This window comes from Colossoma macropomum, unplaced genomic scaffold (assembly GCF_904425465.1).
Source record: "Colossoma macropomum unplaced genomic scaffold, Colossoma_macropomum, whole genome shotgun sequence".
NCBI lineage: Eukaryota > Metazoa > Chordata > Actinopteri > Characiformes > Serrasalmidae > Colossoma > Colossoma macropomum.
Genome location: NW_023494799.1, coordinates 2,300,073 through 2,323,291, shown reverse-complemented (window position 1 = coordinate 2,323,291; position 23,219 = coordinate 2,300,073). Strand labels below are relative to the sequence as shown.

The following is a 23,219-nucleotide window of genomic DNA, read 5'->3' as shown; positions in this document are numbered from 1 at the left end:
AAAATCACAGTAACTCACTGCCTCAAGTGGCTTATTGCTTTTATAAAACAGCGGCCAACAAAAAAATGATAAAATACACAATGTTTTTAGATAATTAATTAATTTACTATTAATAATAACCAAAATAAACATGTATTCTGCCAAAAATGTAGTTCCTTTAGAGTACGACATCGTTGCTAAGCAACCACTGACCGTTGAATGAGGATAAGAATGTTCAGTTGCCAATCACTGTAAACTGCAGACATTTCATGATTTTTTTTTTATTTTCTTATAACAGTGAACATATGATATCACAGCTCTGTTTATGCAGAAACTTTCAGTTTACAGCACTTTTTGGTCACTAAATCACCACCGCGAGTCTCTGTCAGTCTGACGACGCCACTTTTCTCATGCTGGGGCTGAGTCTCAAACGGCTCCCTGCTCCCTACATAGTGCACTACATAGGAGTTTAAATACTGACTCCTGCAGCCCAACGGAGCAAAATATCACTAAAAATGGTCATTTGGGATTCAGACACATTCAGACTCGACAGGCAGTGCAGTATTTAACAGCAGAAGCTAGAATTTCTAAACTTAATGTCACACAGCTCACTATTTAACTAGGGAGTACGGAGCCGTTTGGGACTCAGCCTGGGTTTGACGCACCTTCTGACTAAAACACAGACATCTGAAGTGTGTGAGACATTCAGGTGACATTCTTTAGACTTTTATACTGCTGTTTTTAAGTGAATCATATTGTGAGTCCTTTAATTCAAGCCTGTGATATTAATGATGGAGTTATTTAGCATGTTTATCTTTTAGCCTGTTGGCTGGCTGACCAGCCTAGTTCTAGATAAGAAAATAAGTTGTCAGCCCCTCAGTTTAAACACAACTGGGTTCTTACTTCATCAGTGCACTCGGTGCTCCGTGCAATCAGAGTTAGAGTCAAAGACTAATCCATTAACAGCAGAAGGGTTTTTCATGCCGTGGTGCACTGATACAGAGTATATATATATATATGTGTATATATATATATATATATATATATATATATATATATATATATATATATACACATAAAATGTTATAATATGTGTATATGTGTGTAATAATCCCATATGTCCCATATGCATTATATATATCATCACTACCCAAAGAAAAACCTCCAAAATGGTATATAATGTAAATCATGGCTAGTGTGTTCAAATGATGTAGAAAAAAAATGGATGTACATGTTTTTCTTTGGACAATGACGATATGTAAGTACCTACATGTAATAATAATATGTCATACGTGTATTATTTGTGTGTAATTGTGTATAAGTAATGAAATTTCCCATTCCTAACCCTTATATAATCACTGGAATTTAAAAATAAATAGATTTTCAGTTTTAATAAGCTGAAATGTTTACAAACCCTGTGTTTCTCTGGTTTTACTGCAGTCAGAATGTTTTAGTCTCTCATATATACGAGGCTGACGTGCCGTTTGTTCGTCCATACAGAAACGCTGGGCTGTTTTAGGAGGCCGCTGTGGGTCAGTGGCTGTGAGCGATGTGGGGGGGGGAGTTATTTCCTGGAGAAACTCAATCCCTCACCTTCTCTCACAGCACACACAGTCTGCCAGGTGCAGCCAAGCAAGACCAACAGGAACCGGCTTTAAGCATCCTAAGTGGGCAATTACAACCATCTCCCATTAAATAGGATTAAAGACGGCAACAAACAGAAACTGGAACCTCCACGAATTCACAGCAGCGCACTTTCACACTCATCTATCTATCTATCTGTCTGTCTGTCTGTCTGTCTGTTTATTTGTCTATCTATCTGTCTGTCTGTCTGTCTATTTGTCTATCTATCTATCTATCTGTCTGTCTGTCTGTCTGTCTGTCTATCTCTCTCTCTTTGTTTGTCTGTCTGTCTATCTATCTGTCTGGCTGTCTATCTCTCTTAGTATGTCTGTCTGTGTGCCTATTTGTCTATCTATCTATCTATCTATCTATCTATCTATCTATCTGTCTGTCTGTCTGTCTATCTGCCTGCCTGTTTGTCTGTCTATCTATGTGTCTGTCTGTCTGTCCGTCTATCGCTCTGTTGTTATATCGTTCTTTCTTCCTTTCTGTCGGATCTTTCATTTTGTCCTTTATTGACACTGAAGCTATCAGTGATGATGATGTTCAGCAGACAGTATTAAACGCATCAGGACACACAGTTCAGAGCGACCAGGCCTGTTTCAGTGTTTAACTCACGCAGATCACTGATTTCACTAAATAATCCTTCACTAATCTGCAGCAGTTTATTTAATACATATGCAAAAAGCTTTTAAGAACAATTTTACTGCTCACGTTTACTAAGTTTCACTGTGGAAATAAAGATTTCACCTTTTTATGAACACAAGAATACCTTAAAATCATGTTAGCTGCTAGAATTACTGTACCAATCAAACACTGTGTACTGTATGTTGCTGCTCTGGTTGCTACCTCAGTGACTGCTATGCTCATATATGCTAGGCTATCTGCTAATCTGCTAATATGTCATAGTGTGTTCCATCATTCTTTGCACAGCTCCACATACTCTCAGTACCGTGAACTGTCTGTCTGCCTGTGCTCTGTTTTGTATTTATTGTAGGTCTTTCATGTTTATTTACTGTACTGTATTGTCTGCACTGTGTTTATTGTACTGTCCTGCACTTGTGTTCCTGTGTTGGTCCTGGAGGAATGTTGTTTTGTTTCATTGTGCATTTATATACATCTGAAATGACAATAAAGCCTCTTGACTTCTTGAACTAGTATCAGTGCTGGTGTTAGACCAGCCGTGGTGGTCGTCTGTGAGGGTCAGTGAGATCCCTCAGCTCTGAGGGTCAAACTCCCTCTGAGCTCTGTAAGATTTACAGCCTCTAAACTGCACATTATCGACTCTCTGACTGCTGAAGTCCACTGACCATTCTCTCTGCGCCCTGAAGGGGGCGGTGTTGTCATTCAAACAGAGTGGATAACAGAGCGCGCGCACACACACACACACACACATTATGATTAATGATAAAAGGGGGACAGTTGGGAACTGAAATGCCAAACAATTCATTAAAATTATCATCAAAACAATCAATAAACTCAAAATAAATAGTAAAAATAAATTCCATCTCTTTGATTCTGTTAAATGCCATCTTTAGAAAAAAAAAACTAAAAAGAAAGGGAGAAAGTAAAAGAGAGAGAGAGAGACAGAGAGAGGGGGAGGTGGTCATTAAGATTGAAAGAAAGTTATTTGCCCTCAAACTATAGATAGACAGATAGACAGATAGATAGATAGATAGATAGACAGACAGACAGACAGTCAGACAGACAGATAGATAGATGGATAGACAGACAGATAGATAGATAGACTGACAGACTGACAGGCAGACAGATAGACAGACAGACAGACAAATAGATAGATAGATAGACAGACAGACAGACAGTCAGACAGACAGATAGATAGATAGACAGACAGACAGACAGTCAGACAGACAGATAGACAGACAGACAAATAGATAGATAGATGGATAGATAGATAGATAGATAGATAGATAGACAGACAGACAGACAGTCAGACAGACAGATAGACAGACAGACAGACAGACAGACAGAGATGGATTGTTGATGATCATTCCTTTTGTGTTTTATTGAAGTATGTTTTATCTGCGCTGTATAATATAAATATAAGCTGCTGTGTAAATTAAGCATCTCGTTCCTTTTTAACTTTAAAATGTTCAGTCATTCTGGTTGCTTCTCTCAACAGCAGCCCAGCTATGCCTTAAAATGCAGGTGCTGAGCCATCTGCATTCCGGGCCCAGTAAATCATAAATCATCCTGTCGTCAATTATTTATTTTGATATTTTGATCTTAAAGGAAAAGCAGAAAGCAGAAACCCTTTTTCACTGACAAAGAAACACATTCTTAAAACTAAAGGCCTAGGATTGTTTATCTCACTGAAATTCTTGTTTTCTCACTTTGAAGATGAACAATACCACTGACGTGGTGGTGGTGTGTTAGTGTGTGTTGCGCTGGTGTGAGCGGATCAGACACAGCAGTGCTGCTGGAGTTTTTAAACACTGTGTCCACTCACTGTCCACTCTGTTAGACACTCCTACCTCGTCAGTCCACCTCGTAGATGTAAAGTCAGAGACGATAGCTCATCTGCTGCTGCACAGTTTGTGTTGGTCATCCTCTAGTGCTTCATCAGTGGTCACAGGACGCTGCCCACAGGACACTGTTGGCTGGATATTTTTGGTTGGTGGACTATTCTCAGTCCAGCAGTGACACTGAGGTGTTTAAAAACTCCAGCAGCACTGCTGTGTCTGATCCACTCAGACCAGCGCAACACACACTAACACACCACCACCACGTCAGTGTTACTGCAGTGCTGAGAATGATCCACCACCCAAATAGTACCTGCTCTGTGAGGGTCCATGGGGATCCTGACCTCTGAAGAACATGGTAACAAAGTATGCAGAGAAGATATATGGTAAAATGGACAATAAGCGTAGATAGAAGGAGGCAGACTTAATATTATGGCTAATAAGTGTCATAAATGTTTCAACCCAGGCTGCTTTTTGACGAGCCAATCACAAGATGGCTAATTTACATACATCAGTCTTAAAGGAACTGGCTGTTTTTGGCACATAAAAGCACACAAATATTCCAAATGGAATATTTGAAATATTGTTTAAAGAGTTAAACTCGGCCGTTTCTCCGGGCTTTTCTCGTCCTCATCACTTCCTAGGAAATCATGGGTCGCGTCTCGAATTGCTTCTTGATCCCTACACCGCACAGCGCACTACGTAGGGGGTGAAGCGAGGGCTCCCGCACCCACACAGCTAGCGCACTACCTCTCCAGCAGGGAGGCGATTGGGACGCGGCCCCGGAAGGTTTCTGTAGTGGGTTTGTTGCGAACGCTTGTCGTTTCAACATCATTCAATCTTCATGAAGGAGCCAGCCCGCTCAGCCGCAGCGGACAGAACGGAGCTCGACATTTCATTTCTTTAAATCTTCAGGAGGCCACGATGTCCCTTCGTGTCCGCCGCTGAAGGAATGTGAGGAGAAACATTAATGTTTTGGCGGAAAGGCGAGCTGGCTAACTTAGCATTAGCCAGTTAGCACTAGCTAGCTGCTAACAGCGTAAGGATGCTACGGTGGATCCGGCAACAGCTGGTGAGTTTCAGAAAAGCAGAATTTGTGGCTTTTTGCGAGAAATAACACCAGAATTGAGCTTCCAGAAGCGCCGGGAGTTGCTGACAGAGTTTATGTTTACGGCTAACGTCGCCGCAGCAGCCATAGTGATAATAAAAAGTAGCGTTAACGTTAATTATGCGTTTAATTTGATTCATGGAGCGATTTTCATAAAGCAGAGACGCTTTACAGCGATAAACATCAACATAGCACGGACAGAGATCGTGGTCAGACTGAAAAACAGACCAAAAACGGGATGTTACGAAGCTTTTAAACAAGTTTGTTTACAAATTAAGTGTACTTAACGTTGACGTTGCGCTAACCTAACCAGCTAACTTAGTGGGGTTGGCTTAAAGGGGAACTCCACCGGTTTTTTAAATATGTATGAATAGTTCAACGGTTGCGATGTAAACAAAGTCTTTTAGAGGGGTTTGGTGTGGAATGGAAGGAAAGAAAGTGAGGGGTGTTTATGGTAGATAGATAGATATATAGATAGATGGATAGATAGATAGATAAGAATAAAAAGTTTTTAAGTTAAGAGAGAGAAATGCAGAAAGAGAGATGTAGAAAGAAAGGAAATAAAAAAAGAGAGACATTCTTAAGAGTAAAAGATGCATTAATTATTAATAATGCATTTAATTCATAGAGCACTTCTCATAATGCAGAGACACTGAACAGGGAGAAACATTAAAATAATACAGACAGATTGCGATCAGACAAAAACAGGATGTTTATTTTCAAATTAAGCGTACATAACATTGACATTGCTCTAACGAACTACCTTAGCTTAAAGGGGAATTCCACCAATTTTTCACAATTGTCTGTATAATTGAGTGTGTGAGAAGTAAACAGAGTGATTCAGAGTGGTTTGGTGTGAAATGGTTCCGATGTCTTTACAGTGGTGGTGATGGGAACCAGGGGTCGCCATGACTACAACACAAATATAGACATTTTATTTACTATCCAGAACCAGCAGTGAACCTACACGAGTCTTCTGAGCTTATATGGAATGTTGATGATGGGAAATAGTGGAAAATCTGAAATAATGAGGCTATTTTGCCTCACAGCGCCCTGCAAAATCTTCTCAAAACATAGATAACACAGTGTCTCAGACATCAGGCAGTGAATTCATAACCGTTTCATGTAGTAACTTTCTGTGAGTCTGGTTCCTGTCACCAGCACTGTAAACAATTCTGACTTGGTAAGTTTCTCTAGGGTGGAGCGTTTCACACCAAACCACTCTGAACCACCCTGTTTACATCTCAACCATTTAATTATGCACAAATTTTGAAAAATCGGTGGAATTCCCCTTTAAGTAACTTAGGGTAAATATGTGAAGTTGGTGCTTCAGATGCAGCCAGTTAAAATAAAGGAAGCAGATTCTAAAGAAGGTGTTTTATCTTTTATACATGAATAATGTTGGACTAATTTGAGAAAAAAATCTAGTTATTAGCTAATTATGTGATCTCTTCAGCCAACATGCACACTTAAAAAAAACGATGGCTCTTTAAGGGTTCTTTAGTAAAGGCAGTGGTTCTATGTAGAACCATTTGCATGGTTAAATGGTTGTTTGCATGTTGAAGTGGTTCTTCAGATTGATGCAGAATGTGGTGTGTATTTTTGTAAGTGGTTCCGCGTAGTCACGATGTCAAGCTTGTAACAATAGCAGAACTATTTTGGGTGCTATATAGAGCCATTTTCAAAAAGGTTCTATGAAGAAACATGTACAACACATTCTCCATCAAGCTGAAGAATGATTTTAACATGCAAAGCATGAAATGGTTCTACATACAATTCATAGCTCCAAATAGATCCATTGCCTTTACTAAAGAACCCTTGAAGAACCATCTTTTTTAAGCGTGTGCTTGTGTTTCAGTTAAGCTACTGGCTGTTATATTCAGTGTATGACATTATCTCTTAAATTAAGTGAATATAAAACGTCGCTTAAGTATGTTTTGTGATTGGACTGAACTCGTTATAATGTAAAAATATAAACAGCCCTTTTTGCGGATTTCTGCAGTTATCTGATTATTCAAATGGACAGCACACTCTGACTTCTTAGATCGGAGTAAGGTCTAGAAATCTGATTAAGAAATCCGATAAAGAGGCTGGATTTTAGCTCAGTAATCAGATTTCTCAGTGCATGTGAACTCTTACTCTGATTTCTTTCGTTTTTCTCAGTCTGCGCATGTGCAAAAACAGACTGCGGTACCGGAAATAAGCAAGCAGCGTTGCTGCGAGACGCCTTTATTTTGTCAAGCAGACTACATGCTTGACGAAGTAAAAGATTTAAGTATCATCTTCTAGATGATGCATGTTCATATTTTCAGGTAAAGCGGCGCAACGTTTAAAAAACATTTTATTACGTCACGTCTACACCACGTCGTCCTCTGTGAGTTTACTGGCTGGTTGTAAAGCAGAAATCTGATTACTGTCTGACTCATGTCGACCTGGAGTTTCTCCGTTATCTGATTACTCAAGCGCATGTAAACACGTTGATCAGATTACTGACAAAATATGATTTTCTGCAGTTATCGGATTATTATCAGCGTTTAAAATCTGCATGCAGGTTGGCTTTAGAGGGGAAAAAGCTCCTCACTCACAGTTCAGTAGTTTTATTAGGCATTACAGCACCTGTGTTTAGGCTAAGCTAATTCAGACAGGTGAAGATCTATGATATCAGATTGTCTCTCAGATTAAGTAAATATGTCATCGCTGTCCAAACCAAAATATGCATACATGCTTTTCTTTGGACAGTGATGATATAAAGGCAGCTTAGTAATTTGTACTTTTTGATGTAGAGGCTGCAGGAAACATTAGCCTTGTTGGTTTTGTTTGTATTTATCTATTGGGAATTATCTATTATTGTATTACCTATAAGGGACCAAACTGTAAGTTCACATGTGTAATCTATACTAAGGGCGTTGTTGGCAGTTATGACCGTGTAAGAGTCCGTTATTATATGACGGATAATACGCATCACTTCACACTCTGCTGTATGACACATAAGTCAGAGCTGATCGTCGTCTGAGCTTCTGTTCCTGTTCACAGCTGTGCTGTTCAGATAGCAGTGCTTTGCCTTTTTGTGCATTATTGTTGAATATTTTTCACATTGTGCTTTTTATACAGCTTAGTCTTGTGAGCATCATTAGGTCAGGCATAACATTATAACCACCTCCTTGTTTCTACGCTCATTGTCCATTTTATCAGCTCCACTTACTATATAGGTGCACTTTGTAGTTCTACAGTTACAGACTGTAGTCCATCTGTTTCTCTGATACTTTGTTAGCCCCCTTTTACCCTGTTCTTCAGTGGTCAGGACCCCCATGGACCCTCACAGAGCAGGTACTATTTGGGTGGTGGATCATTCTCAGCACTGCAGTAACACTGACGTGGTGGTGGTGTGTTTGTGTGTGTTGCGCTGGTCTGAGTGGATCAGACACAGCAGTGCTGCTGGAGTTTTTAAACACCTCAGTGTCACTGCTGGACTGAGAATAGTCCACCAACCAAAAATATCCAGCCAACAGCGTCCTGTGGGCAGCGTCCTGTGGGCACTGATGAAGGACTAGAGGATGACCAACACAAACTGTGCAGCAGCAGATGAGCTATCGTCTCTGACTTTACATCTACAAGGTGGACTGACAAGGTAGGAGTGTCTAATAGAGTGGACAGTGAGTGGACACAGTGTTTAAAACTCCAGCAGTACTGTTGTGTCTGATCCGCTCGCACCAGCACAACACACACTAACACACCACCATCATGTCAGTGTTACTGCAGTGCTGAGAATGACCCACCACCCAAATAGTACCTGCTCTGTGAGGGTCCATGGGGGTCCTGACCACTGAAGAACAGGGTAAAAGGGGGCTAACAAAGTATCAGAGAAACAGATGGACTACAGTCTGTAACTGTAGAACTACAAAGTGCACCTATATAGTAAGTGGAGCTGATAAAATGGACAATGAGCGCAGAAACAAGGAGGTGGTCATAATGTTATTCCTGATCGGTGTATATATATGAAGTATATAAACATTTTTGGTTTTTTTTTCTTCTTCATCTTATTTATAAAGTTTATCCTGCCTCTGCTGTGTTTCTCCATCACCGTGTCCGAGGTTGCAGTGTAAGCCTGTTAGTCATGCCAGGTTGCGGCACTTCTAGTTTTAGGTGTGGCAGCTAAGAGGAAACGAGACTACATAATGTGAGGAACTCCACCTGAGGCCGTGTCACGACCCAGGATCTCTTAATTAGCACACTATAAGCTTAGTTCAGTCTAGGGATGAAGTTGTTGGATATCACCGTGGTGATATGATAAGTCAGCTTGGACAATAACTAAAAATAAGCAGCATGATATTTAAAAAAAATATATAGGAAAAACAGAGCTGAACAATTTGGGGAAGTAATTGCAATATTTCTGATCAATATTGTTGCAGTTTAAATGTGTGTCTGAAGAATACCTGCACATCCATTTTTCCAGGCTTGAATGCTGAATGAGTGTTTAAGACATTGTTTAATAATATGTAGGGAGTAGTTAAAGTTGCAGCTCTTGCAGTTTTGAAAATTGCACTGTTTTAAATAGCAATTTAACAATAATTAAGTGTTCCTTAATCACGATTCTTAATTATATTGCCCCTCTTTTTTTAGTTTATATGATTTTCTTTAACCTTTTTAACTCATTGGAACCACCGGTGGTTCCAAAACGCACTTCGTCATATTCTTAACTTTATAACTTTCATATTTCATAAGCTTCATTCTAAAGGTGGGGGTCGTATGAGAGCTGTAACTGTCTTCTTTCCAGTCAAGTAGATGGGTGATGTAGTTTTAAAACTTTATAATAAAAGAAGCTGAACTCACAGTTTTTTTCACTGAAAGTCGACTCATTTTTCCACAAATCTGAGCTACAAACTGGATCTCAGATGGCGTCTCTTCAGTGATCTGCTCTGTAAAAATTATTTTTATAAAATAATACAACGAGCGCCTAAAATTTTTGGCTTTCAGCAGTAAATTGTAAGCATATGGCTTTATGTTTATGATCATAAAATACACGTTCTGTTAATTTGAGGGGAACTTTTGCAAAAAAAAAAAACCCCAAAACTTTACCTTTATTTCATGCAGTTACTGAATAATTTGCCTTACGATTTGGGCATGTAAATTTACTAAAAATAGCATATTAAATAATATAAATAAACAAAATAAATAAAAAAAAAACAATTTAAAAATATATGAAAACTACTTTACTTGTTGTTTTTGATAGTTGTTACTGCAAATGTGTTAATTCCTCCTTCTGGTGTGGGTTCATGGCAGTTCTGATATGTCAGCTAACAGACGTCTGCGCTGGCTAGCATCGCGCTGAGTGATGGGAGATGGGGGGCCATCCTGCCCACCCAGAGAGAGCGAGGACAACCGTGCTCTCTTGGACTCCCGGATCGGATTACTTGTCAGTAGTCGTCAATATCCGGTTACGTTGCCCCATCACCCAGGCCTAATGAGAAGCCATTAATTATTTCTTTAGTATATTATATCATAGAGCCATCATGAAATTGTAGCTGATGATTAATTTTTATAGAAATAATTGTGATTAATAATTTAATTGTCTTGTTTTATTATTTGCAACTATTTAAATACAGGCCTAAATAGCCAGATGGGCTATTTAGCCACGTTACCTATAACACTTTTTAAATATAGTATATACATGGTAAAGTAAGTGTAAACAAGGAAAATTAACTCTTGTTTTATTTCGGCTTTGTTTGTATTTAAGAACACCAGTAAAACAGGCCAAAACTGATGGATAAGAAACTGCTTGTGTTCGTCTTGTAGAAAAATTTGGATTTTCTTTGCACAATTTAATGCACAATTACTGTTTATTCGCTGAATTTAACTTACTAAAAATATAAAATTTGCCACAGCTTTTGTGAAGGCCACATTTTAGTGTTACCCCAGCAAATAATCAGTGGTTGTGCGTTAAAATTAAGGGTGGGTGATGTGGAAAAATGTTATATTATGATCCAAGACATTTTTATGATGCACGATATACATCACATTTAATTTTTTCGTGATGTAATAATAATAATTCTTTTTGTTGTCTTTATTATTATAGTAAACCTACAACTACAGTGATTTCTGTTAAATGTTTTACAAACTGCGCTGCACTAAATCCAATACAGGTCTAATTATACTCACTTTGTAATGAAACATGTAGGTAATCAGTGTTCTTTAAGTACTGATGATATCCATGACATGCTCAGAAAAGCACACTGTGACATAATTTATGACGATATCGATACAGTATAATCATACTGCCCACCCCTCACTAAAATGTGCAGAAGTGCGTTGGCTTATTTTCACTTAGAAAACCAATAAAACATGCATACAGACCGTATATGGACACTAAGCTGCAGAAGCAGCCCGTATTGAATTCACCGTTTGTGTGATGTCACAAAAACCAACTTATTTGCATACATCCGCAGGTTGAGCCTGCAGCAGTTTAGCTCTGTTATAAGGAGTGTTTCAGCCTGGACTGCTTTTTGGATGACGCACAGCCAATCAGAACAGAGCTCATTTACTATCCGTCTTAGGCTGTGTTCACACAGCAGGATTTTCTCACCAAATCTGATTTTTTTGTTTGGCTGTTCAGATTATCTTTTAAATGTGATCTGTATGCGACATCAGTCTGAACAGATCAGCTCCTAAACTGACCCTCATGCACTAAAGAACAGAGCGTCACGCTGCTTCACGGCTCATCCAGAGGTAAACAATCACGACCGACAACGAGCGCCAGTTGCTCAGCTTCATCTTCGCCAGCATCACAGGAGCCATCTTGAACCTTCACTGACTGACAGCTGGGCTCATCACCCAGAATGCGTTCGAGCCGTAAAAAGGGTGCGGTCACCTCTTTGGTTCGCGTCCTCGGATTCCTTAAACGTTGCTTTCAGACGTCTAACTGTTCTTTGGCGCTGCAGCCTCGTTCTCCTGCGGCCGCGTTCGGATATCTCTTTAGAAATCTCTTCAAACACGGAGGGTTTGGATTAGTCTCTTCTAATTTTGGTACAGAAACATCAGCCTAAATGTTTTTGAGTCTCAGCAGCGCAAAATTATGATCGGATTTCAGTACCACATATGAAAGCGTCTCAAATCAGAATTGAAAATGTCAGATTCACACTGACACAGTGTGACTGACACACACTGACTGTAGTTTTGGTTCGTAAAACGACACATACTATTAAAATATATACATATATATATATATATATATATATATATACATATACATATAAAGACATATACACATGGTTTTATTAGATCTTAGTGCAGCTTTTGATACTGTTGACCACAACATTTTAATCCAGCGTCTCGAATGCTGGGTCGGCCTCTCGGGCACAGTTTTAGAATGGTTTAAATCATAAGTAATAGGCAGTTCATGGTTTCACTTGGAAATCATTCATCAAAAAGATTTGCCATTTCTTGCGGAGTCCCTCAAGGTTCAATCTTAGGGCCTTTGCTTTTCTCTTTGCACATGCTACCTCTAGGCGAAGTCATTAGGAAGCATAGTATACATTTTCATAGCTATGCTGACGACACCCAGTTATACATTACTATTCCTTCTGAAGATCAAGACTCTGTAGACAGCCTAACCAGCTGTGTGTCAGATATTTCTCAGTGGATGTCGCAAAATTTTTTACAGTTAAATCATGAAAGTACTGATCGTTGGTGAAGAAACTCAGAGAAAAACGATTTATGAGAAACTTGGTTCTTTAGCTTCATATATCGAACCTGAAGTATGAAACCTGGGTGTGATCTTAGACTCTGAGCTCTGTTTTATCTGCATGTAAACACAGTCACTAAAGCAGCTTTTTATCATTTGAGAAAATCAAAAGTTCAGCCTTTTCTCTCTCAGAGCGACGCAGAGAAACTTGTTCATGCATTTGTTACAGCAGAGTTGATCACTGTAATGATCTTCTTACTGAACTTCCTAAGAAAACAATACATCCTTTACAACTCGTACAAAACGCAGCAGCATCCTAACAAAAACTACACAGAGAGATCAGAGAGAGCTTTAAAAGAGCTGCACTGGCTGCCTGGATCATTCAGGATAGATTTTAAAGTTCTCCTACTAGTTTTTAAAGCTCAAAATGACCTTAAAGCACCGCTTACATCACAGAGTGTCTCTGTTTATGTTTCAGCATGTAATCTAAGATCTACAGATAGTGGCCTTCTGCAAACACCCTCTGTAAAATACAGAAAACATGGAGAGATTCTTTGTTATTCTGCTTCTAAACTGTGGAGCTCAATTCACCTTTTATTAGACAGTCAAGCTCAGTGCTCACTTTTAAGAAGCATCTAAAAACGTATCTCTTTAAATTAGCATTTAATTAAAGCTCTAAGTCTCGTTGTGTTTATCTTCAAATTTGATCTTTTTCATTTTTAAATAAATAAATACTTATGATTTCTTGTATAACTATGTTTTATCACCTGTCTGTAAAGCACTTTGAGCTGCCACTGGCATGAAAGGTGCTATATAAATAAAATTATTATTATTATTATTAATTATTATATCCTATCAATGCAAAAGTAAAAGGTTAAAAACATGATTGGTTATTAATTATAGCAGCTGGCACAAACGCATGTAATGATGTGTCTTCAAAACATGCTGCCAAGTCGTCTGAGCTGAAGTGCTGCAGGTGTCCTGTGTGGTTCTGCACGCCTCCTTGAGCGACACTAATGCGTCATGTGACCAGCCTGTGCGCAGTGGATTCACAGCGATGCCCGCCGTGCCACGTGTGCGCTCCATGTGCCAGACAGGAAAACGCTGCCGAGTCTTGAAGCTCTGTTTGAAGCGGCTTCCTTGCTGGAAGCAATTATTGTGCCTTGTCTCTGTGTGAGGATGATGAGTAACACTTCTGTTTACGTTTGAAGGGCCCATAAGATCTACAGCCAAGTTCTCAACACATCTCACACACATCTGCCTATTCAGTTTACAGCCAATTAGCCCCGCCCACTCACGCTGAGTGTTTCAGCCCAGACTGCTTTTTCAACAAGGCACCCTGCAGGACAGCCAATCAGAACAGAGCTCATTTACATACATCACTCTTAAAGGCACAGTAAGACAAAAACAGTTTCATTTTAAGGGATGAAGTAATTAGTAGAGCTGGGCGATATGGCCAAAAATATAGTATCGTGATACTTCAAGAAGTTTTTACGATACACAATATGTCGCGATATTTGTGGGATATGTAAACTAGGGCTGGGCAAGGTGGCGATATACACACATATAGACACTGACCGAATGTTTGATTGTAAAGAGAGCAAAATTAGTCCCATTTGACTGGATTTAGTGCCAAATATTGAGCAAAAGTCACTGTGTTCAGTTTTTGATAGTATTTTTTTAAATGTAGCACTGTTGGTTTGTTTTTTCTCAATTCCGTCTGATCAGATCTGAAAACATAAATATTGTGACGCGTCGTGTGTCGTGAAAATGTCTTGATGTATTGCAATATTCGATTTTTGCCATATTGCCCAACCCTAACATAACTTATCATGCTAATGATATATGTTGTCATATTTCTCAGCCCTACACACTGAAAATGGTTCTTCAGGGGTTCTTTAGTAAAGAAAATGGTTCTGTGTAGAACCATGAACACTCAAGGAACCTTTGCATTATTAACAGGTTCTTTGCACCGTGAAAGGCTTTTTTAGATTGATGAAGAATGTGCTCTAGATGGTTCTATATAGAACCTTTTTAAAAAAGGGTTCTTCAGCTGTTACGAGCTTGACATTACAACAATAGAAGAACCTTTTTGGGTGCTATATAGAACGCTTTGCATGATTAAAGGGTTCTTTGCATCATGAAAGCGTTCTTCAGATTGATGGAGAATGTGCTTTAGATGGTTCTATATAGAACTTATTTGAAAAGGGTTCTGTATAGCAACAAAATGCCAGGCTTGTTACAGTAAAAGAACCCTTTTCAAAAAGGTTCTATAAAGAACCATCTACAGCACATTCTCCATTAATCTGAAGAGCACTTTCACAGCACAAAGAATCATGGAACAGGTTCTTTTAGTGTTCATGGTTCTATATAGAATCAATATCTTTACTAAAGAGCCCTTGAAGAACCATCTTTTTAAGTGTGTAGTAATTAGTTAATGTAAAAAAGGAGAAGTTTTGGTGGAAAAATTAAAAGCAAGAAAAAAATTAGGGTTTGGTTCTTTTAAGACGTCCAGCAAAGAGTTTTTTGATGAAGTTATTATAAAATTGGATTTCCACAGAATGAGCATCATCACTGTTCTTCTTCTACACAGCAGACTAGAATCTGGTTCTATGAATAGTCATCGGAGTCTCTAATCATGTCCCGTTAAAACTGAGTCACCGTGTCGTCAGATGGCTTCGGGGGAATCCAGCATTTTTAGGGTCATATTCTCTCGCTGTCGTATTCATTTATTCCTTCGCTGAGACGCTGCTTTCATCATTTCAGCTCATTTCTCTCCCCTCGTTCTGTGGAGGTGTTCGCCGGTTTTGTGCAGAGATACGACCCGATATGATCTGCCCTCCGTTTATGTGGGTGGTGATGCCAGCGTCCCTGTCACAGGGGGTCATCAGCCGTGTGCAGGCTGGGTCGTGGCTCGCGTTTGAGGTGGTCCACGTGGAAAGAAATACAACCCCATTTCCAAAAAAGTTGGGACGCTGTGCAAAATGTAAACAAAATCAAAATGCAATGATGTGCAAATCATTTAAACCCTATAGTTCATTGAAAATGATACAAAGACAATATAAAATGTTGAAACTGAGAAATTTTATTGTTTTTTTAAATATTTGCCCATTTTTGAATTTGGGACGGGGGAGCAAAAGGCTGGTAAAGTTGTGTAATGCTAAAGAAAAACACCTGGTGGTTGATTGGCAACAGGTCAGTAACATGACTGGGTATAAAGAGCATCTCAGAGAGGCGGAGTCTTTCAGAAGTAAAGATGAGGAGGGGTTCACCACTCTGTGAAAGACTGCACCATCAAATAGTGCGACAATTCAAGAATAACGTTTCTCAACATAAAATAGCAAAGAACTTTTGCTTTTCATCATCTACGGTACAGAATAACATTAAAAGACTCAGAGAATCTGGAGAAATCTCTGTATGTGAGGGACAAGGCCAAAAACCAGTATTTGCTGGCCGTGATCTTTCGGCCCTCAGACGGCACTGCATTAAAAACAGACATGATTCTGTAGTGGAAATCAGACTTTAGAACCTTTCTCACAGACACATTTAAGAATAAACTTAGGAACATGTTATATGCGATAACACACTCCTCGAGTGTTCTATTACTTTAATACAACAGTTAAATAAATAAAGTAATAAATTAATAAACTGGGCCGTGAACGCGGCGTTTAATATGTTTTAATGTTCGCAGTTCCTTCGCCAAATTATAGTTCCTTAACAAGCAGCTTGTTGCTACGTCAGAGTAACGAGCTCCGCCCACTCGCTGCACAGCCAGCAGTTCGTTCTCCAGCTCCTTACACTAAATTCCCAAACTGTCATCACCACTGAGCAGCTTTTCAGTCGGCAGCTGTGACAGAAGAACAGCTAACCAACGTGGAATCAGCCAGAAATGAACCCAATACCGTTCGCCAAACGTGTAGTTGGATCTTCAGAGTCTGACCAAATCAGACTGAGCCGTAAAACTGCCACAGTATCAAGTTCAGCTCAGTTTTGTCAGTTTTTGCCAGATCAGTATTAATGTTGTTTTGTTCCAGCCAGTCTGTAAAGCATCTTACAGCCCGTTTAGTTTGGCGAATGGTGTTGGGTTCATTTCTGGCTGATTCCAGGTTGTTTAGCTGTTCTTCTGTCACAGCTGCCGACTGAAAAGCTGCTCAGTGGTGATGACAGTTTGGGAATTTAGTGTCGTCTCATCTTCAGAGTCTGACCAAATCGGCTGTCGGTCAAATGTGATCTTAAGTGTCCATTTTCTGTTTGTGGCAAAGTAAGAAGTAAAAACGTTCAAATGTCTTGAGCGTCTCCTACAGCTGTCAAAGTCGTTGCTTAGCAACGGCGTCTCAGCGGAGTGATACAGTGTTTGTGATAAAGACGTGATGTTATGGTGAAATAACAGCACAGTTAGAACCTTCTCAACCAATCAGCTCGCGTGGCCGAAACTAAGGGTTGTATAATCTGTAATAGCTACTGTCCTAAATTCGGTCTGAAGTTTCTGTAAAACGGCTCCTGAAAACCTACTGATGCAAAGCTCTTCAGCATCTTAGCGTCTGTTATTAACGTGTTTCAAATCAACAAGTTTTCTGTTCTTTTCTGTTTTCTGTGAAATGCATTAAAATGATTGACACTTCACCACAGGTGAGTCAGACAGAGATGAGGTGTGAAAATGCTGGAGTTTTCCCGTAAACGCTACAGAACAAAGGTCACAAACTGAAACGAAAACAGTGTAACGTAATGCAGTCGTTTGTCTGAATGGAAAGTTTCACACTGATTTTGATTATTCATGCTCCTCCAGCCTGCAGCCGATGGAAGCCAGCCAAGCTGTTAGCCAGAGACCTCATGAATATTTGCATGCACTTGAACTACAAGTAGAGGCACTCGTCTGTGATTAAGCGAGAAGTTTTCGTGGGGACAAGCCGTTTTACTGAGTTGCGTTTTCACGTTTTAAGTGTTAAAGCCACTTTCAGTGCCATTCTTTCTAACAAGCAGTTATATAACTAATGCATAGCCTGTGAGGCTTTATCACTCATTTACAGGACAGTAAGGGTTTAACAAGACGCAAATTTCATTATACGATTAGGACTAGACCTCTGAATTCAAGCAGACCACTGTGTCCACTCACTGTCCACTCTATTAGACACTCCTACCTTGTGAGTCCACCTTGTAGATGTGAAGTCAGAGACGATAGCTCATCTGCTGCTGCAGAACAGACATGATTCTGCAGTGGAAATCACTGCATGGGCTCAGAAACACTTCTGAAAACCACTGTCTGTGAAAACAGTTGCATCCACAAATGCAAGTTAAAACTCTAAAACACAGAAAAGAAACCAAATATAAGCAGAAACGCTGCCACCTTCTCTGGGCCTGAGCTCATTTAAAATAGACTGAGGTGAAGTAGAAAAGTGTCCTGTGGTCCGTCGAATTAACATTTGAAATTCTTTTTGGAAATCATGGACACTGTGTCCTCTGGGCTAAAGACCACTCAGCTTATTATCAGTGCACAGTTCAAAAGCCAGTATTCATGATGGTATAGGGGGCATTAGTGCACATGGCATGGGTGACGTTCACATCTGTGAAGGCACCATTAATGCTGAATGATATATACATGTTTTGGCAACATATGCTGCCATCCAGACGACGTCTTTTTCAGGGAAGGCCTTGATTATTTCAGCAAGACAATGTCAAACCACATTCTGCATGTATTACAGCAGCATTGCTCCGTATTAAAAAAATATGTGCTAAACTGGCCTGTCTGCAGTCCAGACCTGTCACCACTGATAACATTTGGCACATTATGAACAGGAAAACATTTCACTTTCTAAACTACAGCAGTGTCTCCTCAGTTCACAAACGCGTACAGAGTGCTGTTAAAAGAAGAGGTGATGAAACACTGGTAAACAGGCCCCCGTCCCAACTTTTTTGGAACGTGTTGTTGGGATAAAATTCAAAATGGGCATATATTTTTCAAAAAACTATAAAATTTCTCAGTTACAACATTTGATATGTTGTCTTTGTAGTATTTTCCTTTTAAAAATATTCTATTTTTATTTACATTCTGCACAGCGTCCCAACTTTTTTGGAAATGGGGTTGTAAAAAGCCTGGAGACGAGACGGGGTGTGTGGAGTCAGTACAACTTAGAAAATATCATTTCAGTGGATTATGGTTCAGTTATGTTCCCTGATTAAAGGTACTGAGATGGATCCTTGAGCGTTCCATCCCAGTGACAGTTTAGTACCTTTATTTCTGAGAGTGTAGCTCCGCCCCCAGTGCCACAAACTTTATATTAAGGCTGAGAGTTGGATGATAAATCTGCGATATATATAAAATTATATCCCTTGATATTATTATCAGTGTCAACCACAACAGTTTCATATTATACTAGTACCCTAGTCAAAGGGAAATTCCACCGATATTTCAGAATTTCAGCGTGATTCAATCGTTGAGAAGTAAACAAAGTCGCACAGAATGCTTTAAAGAAAATAGTCTAAAAAGAAACTTAGTCTGTTTTCTTTATAGTGTTAGTTAGAAACCAGGAATCATAACAGTGTCAATAATGAAAAGACAGCTTGTTTTGATTATCTAAACAAGCAGTAAAGCTACAAATGTCCTGTGAGTTTTTACATGTAACACTGAAACAATGCAAAATTCATAAAAATCTGTTTTCCTTTAGTACAAGTTTTGCCTACAGAATTCTGGTTATATATGTATTGTGGATTATTATACATGCATCAGGCAGTGTTTTAATGGCCATCTTGAATAATAACTATTTTGTAAGTTAGCTTTTGGAGGTTCCTGTCACTGCCATTACACATAGTTTCTCAATAACAGTGGGCAATTACTTGGGCAAGTGATGTTGAAATTTTGAAAAATTGATGGAATTCCCCTTTAACATACATAGCATGACATCAGAATGTTCCTACAGCTGTTTAACCCTTTTCATTTTACTTAATGTTGAATCCAGAGATGTTTTATGAACGTTTATCTGGATGATAGATAATATAACATTACTAGTAATACTACTAATAATAATAATTATTATTATGATGATGATTAAAATAATAGTAGTGGTTTTTATTTATACAGTGCTTGAATCCCAATGCTTTATAAAGGCCAAACATTGGACAAATGGAACATTTTCATTCAAATAAAACAGCACAATATCAAATCCACTGCTCTGTTGACCTGCAGTCTTCCCTCTTACCGAAATGAAATATGCATAATGAAATCGTAGATGTGCGCTTGTGGGAAAGATGAGCTGAGTTTATGCCCGCCTGCAGTTGTTGTTGTGCTATCAAACCACGGAAACTGAAGTCTGGCTTCATGTATCTCACTCAGTATTCAAATAACATGTAGTGCATTTAAGAAAACCAGAGTTTTAGTAATATTTTAAGCGAGTGCTGTTCTGAGTCATTTCGAACAGCCCAATACGTTTAGTTCTTGTAAAATAATCTGTGTTTTCCTCAGTTACTGTCATTAACATTTAGTTCCTAATTCTTTGTTTTGGGTTTAATTTTGTTCTGCTGTGTCTATTGTGTGTAATTTAATAACTTCTTGATGTTCTCAGAAAACGTTGAAATAGTAAATAAAACGTTCTAAAAGACATTAGTTTAGTGTTTCAGTCAACGCTGTATAAGTTATTACTGAATAAAATGGCAGTAGATGTTAATATGACAGATTTCTGAATGGTAGTGTACCTGTGAAGTATGTAATGCCCACCTGTCGTCTACATTTCCCAGCAGCTCATGTATATCAGACTTACTGTGTGGCAGTGCACCTTCAGCGATGACCTCGCGGTTAAAAATAAAGGTTTGTTGTCATTTCACTGCAGAAATGTGTGCATGTTGAGCCTGCAGGCAGGTGTTCTCACCTGACAGGTTTTCTGGTGACAGTGTGTTTCTGTAGACAGTTCACAGGTGCTTATTACCTGAGCACAGCACCGACACCACACACTGCCATATCACTATCATATCCCTATCTTATCTTTATCTTATCGCTACTATATCACTACTATATCACTACCATATCATTATCTTATCATTATCTTATCACTTTTATATCATTATTATATCATTATTTTATCACTACTATATCACTATCATATCACTATTATATCACTATCTTATCATTATCTTATCACTTTTATATCATTACTATATCATTATTTTATCACTACTATATCACTATCATATCACTATTATATCCCTATCTTATCATTATCTTATCACTATTATATCACTACTGTATCACTACTATATCACTACCATATCATTATCTTATCACTACTATATCACTATCATATCACCACTATATCAGTCACTGCTACAACTACTGTATCCCTGTCATATCACTACTGTATCACTATTGTGTCACTACAGTATTTTGACTGGCTGTTTTATGAATCTTGCTTCACAAAATTGAGAGGCTTGGAGGTGTTGCAGCTGAGTTTCACGTTGTAGGAGGCTTTACATTGTGTAACAAAAGTGCAATTTAGCTTCATGTAGGTTTCAAGCCACTAAAGCTGCACGTAGGTTTCCTCGTGTAAGCCAGCCTAAAGAACAGCGTCATTACAAAGAGAGTATAATTAGTCCTGTTTAACTGGATTCAGTGCAGTGCAGTGTGAGAAACATTGAGTAAAAATTAAAATATTCATAGTTTTTGATCATTTTTTTAAATTGAATTATATTCTACACAGATCTGATTGGCTCAGAAAACTTCAGTGCCTGTTGCGCCACCTTCTAGCAAAATGTACCCCAAAAATTACAACCCCAAGAGTTTATAAGCTGTTTAGGAATAAGCCCCACCCTCCTCACACACTTTACTCTGATAGGCCGCACCCAGATACCTAGTTTTGATGACGGACAGTAGTTTTCACGGAAGACATTAAACAAGAGGCGCTCTGAAGAGAGTGAGGGACAGATCACCTCTACAGATTTACAATTCTGAATTGAAGTTGTTGTACCCTTATTAATCATAGTGGCTTCTGGGAGCACAGTGAGAGTGATGTCTGTGATAGTTCTTCGTTTGTCCCTTTTGCTGTGCTTCTAGATCTGAGATAATGGAAAAAAGCTTGGAGTTGTTTTTCTGTTGCACATATTTCGGTCAGTCACAAGTTGGGAAATATCCCCACAGGTGTGGAAGCCAGGATGATCCACACCGAAATATTTCTTAAAGGGGAATTCCATATTTCAACAGTTCTGTATAATTCAGTGTGTGAGATGTAAACAGAGAGGTTTGGAGTGAAATGGTTCAGGTGTCTTTACAGTGGTGGTGATAGGAACCAGGGGTCGCCATGACTACAACACAAATATAGACATTTTATTTACTATCCAGAACCACCAGTGAACCTACACGAGTCTTCTGGGTTTATATTTAATTTTAGTGGACAGTCTGAGAAAGTAAGTTTTCTTTGGGGACTATTTTGCCCCACAGCGCCCTGCTTGTATCCCTCTAGTATGAATATATGTAAAAAGTGGATTTTAGGCCCAAATCTTCTCAAACCTTTCATTAAACAGTGAGTGCGTATACATGCACTCAGTAATCCGACCTTTTTGCAGTTATCCGATTACTTCAAATGCTCATGTAAACACCATACTCCGATTTAGAAATCTGATTAAGAAATCCGATAAAGAGGCTGGATTAGATCAGGATTTCTCGGTGCATGTAAATTCTTACTTTGATTTCTTTCGGATTTCTCGGTCTGCGTAAGATCAGACGGTGGATGTCGCGAGACGCAGCAAAACACTGTTGGAGCGGCGCTAAAACCAAACACAAAATAAAGGATTTGAATATTCTTGATCTTCTAGATGATGTAAGTTCATATTTTCAGGTAAAGCGGCGCGATGTTTGAAAAAACAGCAGCATGAAGTTCGAGTTTTACGTCACGTCTTCTTCTGTGAGATTATTGGCTGGTTGCAAAGCAGAAATCTGATTACTGCCTGACTCATGTAGACCTGGGGTCTCCCCATTATCTGATTACTCAAGTGCATGTTAATGTGTTGATCCGATTACTGACAAAATCTGATTTTCTGAAGTTATCTGATTATCTTGCAGCATCCACCGCCTGTTCACGTGCATGCGCGGACTAGAAATTGGAGTAGGAGTTTACATGCACTGAGAAATCTGATTACTGAACTAAAATCCAGCCTCCTTATCTCTTTACCTCTTTATCAGATAACTGTCAAAATCTAATTATGATCAGATTATTGAGTGCCTGTAAACGCACTCAGTGTCTCAGACATCAGGCAGTGAATTCCTAACCATTTCATGTAGGAACTTTCTGTGAGGGAGCTTTTAGAGGTGGACGTCTGGTTCCTATCACCACCACTGTGAACAGTTCTGACTTGGTAAGTTTCTCTA

General features: G+C 39.0%; 1 protein-coding gene across 3 annotated transcripts in view; it reads left to right on the top strand.

The window, feature by feature from the left end:
- The first annotated feature begins 4,862 nt into the window (after positions 1 to 4,862).
- Positions 4,863 to 23,219, top strand: part of LOC118818687 (probable phospholipid-transporting ATPase IF) — a 116,175-nt gene continuing 97,818 nt past the window's right edge. For all 3 annotated transcript variants that reach the window (XM_036585999.1, XM_036586001.1, XM_036586000.1), the window contains exon 1: positions 4,863 to 5,157. In XM_036585999.1, coding sequence (XP_036441892.1) covers positions 5,131 to 5,157 — 27 coding nt within the window. In that variant the 5' untranslated portion in view covers positions 4,863 to 5,130. The remainder of the gene's footprint in view (positions 5,158 to 23,219) is intronic.